The sequence below is a fragment of the Aspergillus caelatus genome (assembly GCF_009193585.1).
Source record: "Aspergillus caelatus strain CBS 763.97 unplaced genomic scaffold BDV27scaffold_508, whole genome shotgun sequence".
NCBI classification, from domain to species: domain Eukaryota; kingdom Fungi; phylum Ascomycota; class Eurotiomycetes; order Eurotiales; family Aspergillaceae; genus Aspergillus; species Aspergillus caelatus.
The window spans coordinates 1-8,213 of NW_022475771.1; the positions used below are offsets into that span (position 1 = coordinate 1).

Here is an 8,213-nt window from a genome sequence, read left to right on the forward strand (position 1 = left end):
TTTTTTTTTTTCATTAACCGGCCTGCATTGTCCGTTCGACTTCAATTTCTCTTCTTTAAATTTCATTTCTTTTCTTGTTTATCTACATTTTAGTGATACTGAAATGGGACGTTAATCTGTGGCCCCTATCAAACTTAAGCTATTTTTTCTCTCTGCTAAGTTAGCCCATAGTAACCAGCTTATGACAATTACTTGACCTATGATTATATCAGCTAGTAGTAAGAGACAAGTCAGACTGAGTACCAGTCTTCGAGTACATTGTACATCCTTCGAAGGTATCCATTCACTGGCACTATTTATCATTTTGACACGCGCAGCCTGCCATATTCACCACGGTAAACGCAATTAAAGTTTGCTCCCCACCTTAATGAATTACATTCAACGTCAATATGACAAGAACTTATAAGACCCGACACCATGTGCAGCCAGAGCCCGGATATTGCACGTCTTCCCAGGCCACGGATTCCGGATGCCGTATCACTATGTCTGCATGTTCCAATCATTGAAAGTGAACCTCATTCGTACCCAGGCAGTATTAACAACTGCTATGGATGTTTTTGTATTTTAGCTGTGCGTCGTAGTCGGTGTTTTGGGGTAGTATGAGGGTTTGCCCGTACGGTATATGGGTACATTTGTATGAAACAAGACCTATCGTGTTCTTTGTCAGAATTAAATAGGGACCTGGGTATACTTGATTTCTACTGTATGATTAATAGTATTTCAAGGTAGATGAGACACCTCGTAGTATTCACAAAGTCTTAAAAGAGGCCCTTTAATATAAGGTTAAAGACAAGTTACAACGTATAACGAGGCGAAGTAAACCCATATATAAAGCTCATTAGACACAAAAGTGGTGGTATCTTCTAGGAACAGTATACTCAGGGATTATTCAAAGGATAGTATCATAATCTGTCAAGGCTAGAAGTCTTATCCAGCATTTGTGAAGAACTAAGTCAGAATGAAGATGTAGAAAGAGGATGTAGAAATGGAACCATATCAACACAAATATTATAACTTAAAACGTGCAGATACTCGGCAATTTCAGGACCCGAATTCGAACGTATGTCCACACATAAATAGATGGATGTACGATGCGGAAAGTGGGATATGATTTATCAATTTATGGATATCCAAACCATAAAAGTCTGCTTTACAAGCCCCTACGAACTAGGCAGCGAACGACGCCGACAGCCAGGTCTGCAAGGGGTAGAAACTGCTCATAGAGTTTCTCCTTCCAGCTCCTTCAATAGCCGCCCCAGATCCTTCATCTTCTCTATTTTATCGTCTAACTTTTGCCTCCAGTTCGGCTCAGCTGTGAATTTCTCCATCCAACTCGACCACTTCTGGATAGCGCCAATTGCATCCTCGGGGGCGACACAAAACCATTCTCTGTGGTTCGACAAGCAGGCATCGCAGTCTATTGTCACCTGGTGCTCTCGCAGCTGCGCGTGGCACAAAGCCTCGACTACTTTAGGGTTTTTTATTTTATTGTCTGTGTCTGTTGACGTAGGGTAAAGTTCCATCGGTTTCCTGTTGCACGTGAAGGCAATATCTTCGAATCTTGTCTGACTCGTGAAGCCCGTGTAACCGATCTTCACAAAGCCTGAGTTTCCCTTGACTTTATATGCATAGACATATCCCTCCGGTGATCCTGACCTGGACTTCAACGCTGCCTGTGTACATTTGACAAAATTCGGACTATATCGTTCGACAACCGTGAATGGAGAGGTGTCATACCCTGCGTGCCAGACTGGTTAGCCAGATGCCTTCTTGGAGAAATTAGCAGGTTTTTATCACCTATCTGCTCAATGCTTGCAAGGGTGGGGATGTCATCTCGAATAAGCTGCTTGGGAGAGGCAATCTTAGCTGCGGCTGGGGCTGTTGATATTGACTGTGCTAGTTTGATAGGAGGGTGGATAGCCTGAATGTTGGACATCCATTCTCTGACGCTTGTTGGCTTTTCCTTGTCTCTATGAAGAGGGCAGAAGACACATTGCCCTAGTACTTCAAGGTGCGCCTGAAGTCTTGTATCATCGGAATATATATAAGGTGTGGTTACCTTCCACAGTATCTCTTGTATAATCTGGACATTCCGACCTCCTATCTTACTATCGCGAGAATCATGGACATGCCCATCTGCAAGACACTCGGTGCAGGCCTTAGGGACAATGTTCTTGATGCGCGTGGCAATAAACCATCTTGTTTGTTCCATACCCGATCCTGTGGGGCAAGAATCCAACATTTCTCCAAGTCTAGAGCTGGTTTGCTTTTGATGTGCCTTGCAAAGAGTGAGAGAAACCAGCTCATTCAATTTATTATCCGGATCCGCGGGCATATTGGCCATGGAGGAAATCAATTTATTGAGCTGAAACTTCCTCGATCGCACACCTTGTCCGCAAGGCATATTCATCTTCGTTAGAGCACCACATTGTCCTTTGTGAACACCCCACCGATCTTTCAAAGATTCAAGTATTGAACTCCAATGCTGGTTTGCTCTATTTTTTTCGTCGCCCTCTGAGCTTTGTCCCTTCTGGGGACTTGCTGGAGGAGTTCTGGGCACGAGGTCACTCCGAGCTAGTGAAGGGGTTTTCTCTTGACGCTCTGGTCGAACTACCCTGGAGGTGGCCGGCGAAGTAGGTGGGGTGAGGAACGCGCCAGGCTTCGCTTCTGGGCTTGAGCACCTCTGAGTCTGATTTGCTTCAGCATGCATGGTTGCGCTCGTCACTATGTTGCAAACGTTCTGATCGGTAAATACTTTATAAAAGGAAGATTGTCTTCGTTTCGAAAGCACTGCGGATCTGGACAGAATGACAGAAACCTATTTCCATATATATTTCAGGTTACCTTTAGAGAACATTTCGTTGCTTGTGTTTTGTATGATTTTTCCAGGTCAGGCGACGCATTGCAAGGCTGAGCCTCTGCGGGGTAACTTCGCTGGCTGATTCTAGTCATTTTAAACATAGCCTTCTAAAGCAAATCGCTTACTGATTGGATTAAAGTGATAAAATTGGCTCTCAAGTTGAGGCGACGTGGTTTTAGATTCCCATTCTGATTGATATCTTAATGCTAAAGACGGAGAGATAGCGAACTATTTGCCGCTTTGCTCGCAAGTATTTGTTTTCCAAAATAAAAAAAAAATATATATAAAAGAAAATAAAAGAATATTGATTATCATTCATTACTTCTATAAACGTGAGGGCCTATATACAAGCTGAGCATGAAATTCATTGGAAATCAGGACAGTCATAATGCAAGACTTTCAGGCCATGTAAGGCTTCTCCTCCGCACTGAGGCGACTGGCCCGGCGTCCTGCATGCTGTGCACGGTCTGCCTCCAGAGTCTGAGCAAATTTGCTGCTGGCCCGGATTTCAGGGCCCTTCCAATAAAATATATAGATAGGAATGGTCACTAGAATAGCCAGACAGGCGAGAATGGTACTCGCCCACTGCAGGTGAAACTTGCCACCGATGTTACTGTACATTGGAGTTGCGTACATGGCTGACAGCCCTGCAAGAAGATCGCGAGCAAAACCGTTGCCTCCGGTGGCGGAAGCAGAGTACGGTCCATAGGCGGCAACCATGTAGTCGATGGTTGCCATGTAGATCCCGTAATTCGCAATAGCAATCAAGAAAACAAACACAAGGGGCACAATCCAGTGGGTATAGTCCGGACCCATTGATGTCCAGGCAAATCCAAACAGACCGATCGTCTCCAGAGGTGCAATGAAGAGAAGGAGAAGCAAGCGACGTTCAGGTAACCGAGCTGTATTGCCATGACTCTTTCTAATTTGACGCTGGCGCCAAATGTCGGGGAGAAAGATGCCATATGCGACAACATAACCGATCACGATGGAGATGAAGCAGAGTCCAATCTGGAGAGGATTAAACCCCCACTGTTTGAACACAAGGTTGAATGACTCGATGCAGGTGAAGATCAGAGCGTCAGAGAAACCAGATAGCAGAGAAAGGAAGAGCACAATAGGTTCCCTCAGGAACATCTCAAAAGGTCGGCACCACACACGCAAAACATCTTTAGCTTCAAATCGGGGTTTCTTCAGCTCGTTCGGTCCATAAACATTCGGATCCTCACCCGTCTTGCGACGGCGCTTCGCCTCCCGATCGATAAGAATAGTCGCGCGAGTCTCAGAGACGAAAAAGAAGTGGACTAATTGCGTAACGCCACCAAAGATAAGCTGGATCCAGAAATTCCACTTCCATTTCAGCCACTGCTGGACCATTCCACCGAAGATAGGACCGATTGTGGTACCACCGACAGAAGACAATACCACATAGGCAACCGCAAAGCCTTGGTCATCAGGTTCCCACATGTCTGCAGTCATACCCAGAGTTACTGAGCCGCCCGCTGAGCTCAGGCCACCGAGGAAGCGGCAGACGATAATGGTGCCGAAGTTGGGAGCCAAAGCACAGGGGATCTGCCAAATATTGACCAGGAACAAACTGAGCTGCATGATGGGCCATCGGCCGAGCTCTTCACTCCAGGGTGCCCACAGCTCACATCCAAACGCATAGGCCACCAAGAAGATCATCTGGCCAACTCGAGCGGCTTGCTCACTAACGTGAAAATGCTCCGACAGGGGCGTGACCGCATTTGGATACACACTGCTGTTAAAGTTCATGGACATTTGCACAGTGAAGATAACCGTCAGGATAGCCCACTTCTTATACCACGGAAAGCTGAATCCCAGTTTGTCGTAGCAGTCGTCCTCTGATAGTTCTCGCTTCTCATTCCCACGGAGCTTCTCATGCTCCTCACTACTGTGGTCCGACTGAGAGACATGTTCGGCATGGAAAGGCGCAGGAGGTTGGCGAGAAGGACTTGAGCTTTTGTCCTCTAAAGCTAAGCCATCTTTCTTATCCGAATACTTTTCAGGGCTTGGACCTAAATCCTTCTTAGAAAGGTCATTCGACGCCATGACTAGGAGATGGCCGTCTTCAGGGCTGGATATATGCCACAAATCAGGTATGTGGGTCTGTGGGGAAAGAGATACCTTATGGAGAAAGGTTCATGAATATGGTAAAAAGAGAAAACTAGGATGGCTATTGAATTGCCAGTGGTTATATGATGAAAAGATGAGAAATAACCACAGGAACAAGGAAGTTACCAGACCTTTATATCAAAGGCTGGCGAGTAGTTGCGAATGGGTGGAATGAAATGATGCATTAGGAAAGACATATTCCTCAACGTCATGGCACAATTCTCCGATAATCTCAGCGGCTACTTCATCGGCCATCCCCACACATACCCCCTACGATCGGTTGGGTCCATCTGGCAGAGAACCACAATCTCCTCATACTCCACACCACCCTTCGGTCCCTTGCAATTCGTGCATAAGCAATTTAGCCCTTCAATGACAACCTGCAGCCTTTCCATACCACGGCAATTCCATGTGTTCTGTAAGGCTAATATCCTCCCTACATTGCTGGAAGCATAGCATGGAAAGACCGGCATTTGCCACCATGGGGATAACATCATGTCCGGACAAAGACCGTCCATACACACGCGCATTGATTCGCTTTGGCGCCAGATGGCGGCTCAGCGCTTAACGGAATTTCCTAGAGTAGAACTCCGAGCGATTAAAGAGGACTGAGTCACGACTGCTAATTGGCTTACCGAACAGACCGCCTCAGGTTATGACGCAAAGCACGGGGGCAAAGCCTGTTTGCATCCTTCGATCGCCTGCATGCGATTCCATTCTTCTCACCAACTAAGTTGAATGTCTCTCTCACCGGGCGTTCCGACATGCTCAGGCAGACAGATATTCGATGAATGCTTCCATGACATCACCTGGTCGTCCAATGCAACACGTTTAACCGATTTCTCCATGAAAAGATAACAATATCGTATACTACGGAAGATCAAATTATGAACAGCATAAACAACTCATGTTACAAAACTCATAGTTGAAATTGCTTGGATCTTTGTTTACAACGCTAACCCCTTGCTTTCTCTAATAACCTTTTAGGTCTAATCACAAGCCTGTCTTGTCTTGAGCCTGTTTATTTATTTTCTTATTGCCGTTTTCCCAAGCCCAAATGTATTCGCTAAGACTCATTCGATCCGAAGATTGTGTCGGTCCTATGCGACTCGTCATACACTTCGGGTACTAGGTGGACTCCTCTACTCCATCTGGAGACTCCAAAAACAAGGGGACAGTGCCGAGAAAACCTATGCAACTGGACCCATCGCCGAGCCGAACTTACTCGGACCGGCAAGATGAATTCCGTGCAATTGTTTTGCCGGTTGCGGTAGTCGTGTACAGTATTCAGTCTATGCTACAAGTAGGCATGTAGACTGTTGATGATATCTTTGGGAGCGATATTGTGTACCTTACGCAGTCGCCGGTATGTAGGTTCAACACTGCCTGTCGGCACAGGGCAGTGCAAAAGTGTATCATAGAGGCAGGTCATGACAAGTCGTGATAGCCGGTTCCACAAGGCCCAACCAGTCAAGGGGACTCAAGCCGTGTGAGGTCTGAATAAGAGACACAACAGACCCACAGGCCGGTACATCCCCACCCGACCCAGGCCAGGTCTTTCGGGGAAGAGACTATACTTTCCGCCATGCTGTGGCTCAAATAGCAGATTACAATCAGGCTAGTATAGAAGTGCATCTGGAGGCGGCAGACGCGTCGGTAGAGAACATAAGATGAGGTAGTGTTCCGAGCCGGTACATCGGCTGTAAAGCGAAAGAGACCAGTCACCGAGTGTTGCCTGATGCCAATCAATGCACACAGATGTTCCTTGGTGCGCTCGGAGCATGCTACTCATAGGATCGATACCAATAGAAAATTTTAGTGGATAATGAACCACCCATCATTCATCTGACCAGGCAGTCATTTCGCTTTTCCGAGCCAATCGAATACTCTGAAGGGTTAGTCACGACGTTTGTGAGCAAATCACTTAAATCAGTCAATAAGGGTTTCCATCATTTATGATATTACCCAATGATAACTACATATTCACCTATGGCCATCAGCATGTTCTTCACTGGGCCACTAATCGTCCCGACGCTAGAGGAGAAGACCATGTGCAACGTGATAGAATGCTACGGGGAGACCCTCGTTTGAAGAATTCATAACATGAGGATGTGCTACGTTGATGTGACTGTCTGTTGCTTCGGAAGTATGGCGCCTTGGTTGGAATGTTACATTTCCCGGCAACACCGGGTATCTGAAGTAACCTCGTCGTGACCATTCATCAAGTCAGCTTTTGAGCACAAAAGATGTCTACGCTATTGACAGAACATATTGCGTGCCGACCCTTTGCTTGGCCATTTTACTGGAATGCCGAGATCCAACTAACCTACAGTCGTTAGTCTATATCCTGTCTTCCCCTAAGGGTTACTTCCATATCTGGAATTCCGGGTATCTCATTCCACCAAGCCACATCAAGGGGGTTAGAATAGTGAACAAAACTTCTATTGCCCAGATGATTCCAACTGTAGGCGCCGCTACCGATCAGCCACATACTTCGGTGAGGGCGCAGTACTTGTTCTTTGCACGGGATCGATTCTAGAACAAAAGCCCCTGTATACCGTTCTTTACCGGCTGTTAAATGAGCAGAATCAGGAACGACTAGATACTCTAGCCACTGTTTGGTTTTTCTTTCCATCCTTGCAGAGTGCTCATATACACGTTTATTGTGGGTAATTCTCTTGGGTAGAGTAATGTTGTAAGAACGCTTTCGGCCGAGATTGCTTTCTATCCCTGGTTAGGGAATTTATTACAATACTAGAGAATCTTAGACGGATTCGGTTATCCGGTCTAAAACATTTTCTCGGTTCATTCAACTTCTAATGAAACTCGTGTAGATCGCAACCATAGATCGGCGCGGGAGATGTGCTCTAGAGCACGAACCTAAAGTTTATACCGAAAGTACTCTGTAGTATGCCCGTCATTTAATGCTCATGCATCTCACATCGTCATTGAGCTCTTCACCTGCGACATCCTTCTAGCCTTGCTTTCATTACTTTGAATACACAGACAACATTTGACAATTCACTCAAAGTGCCAGCACCCAACCATAAAGAGAGACGCCTGTATATATTCCCTTAACAAAGTAGTAGCTCCTCCCCATTGCCTATAAGCAATGGTTGTCTAACGAGTATGCAATAAGCCAATAGATAGCTCATGCATCACTAATTTTATGTACGAGCACACCCCCCTCGATCCACCTAATACGAGATCTCAAGCC

General features: G+C 46.0%; 2 protein-coding genes across 2 annotated transcripts; both read right to left on the minus strand.

Annotated features, from left to right (window-relative positions):
- Positions 1 to 1,217: 1,217 nt before the first annotated feature.
- Positions 1,218 to 2,710, minus strand: BDV27DRAFT_164683 (DUF1766-domain-containing protein; the record flags this gene model as incomplete). The annotated part of the gene is made up of 2 exons (XM_032073736.1): positions 1,218 to 1,738; positions 1,798 to 2,710. 2 exons carry the CDS (start codon positions 2,708 to 2,710, stop codon positions 1,218 to 1,220), a joined length of 1,434 nt encoding a protein of 477 aa, XP_031920336.1.
- A 530-nt stretch (positions 2,711 to 3,240) lies between these two features.
- Positions 3,241 to 5,123, minus strand: BDV27DRAFT_139689 (major facilitator superfamily domain-containing protein). Its single transcript, XM_032069498.1, has one exon. The coding sequence runs from the start codon at positions 4,931 to 4,933 to the stop codon at positions 3,260 to 3,262; it is 1,674 nt and encodes a 557-aa protein (XP_031920337.1). The 5' UTR covers positions 4,934 to 5,123; the 3' UTR covers positions 3,241 to 3,259.
- Between the last annotated feature and the right edge of the window lie 3,090 nt (positions 5,124 to 8,213).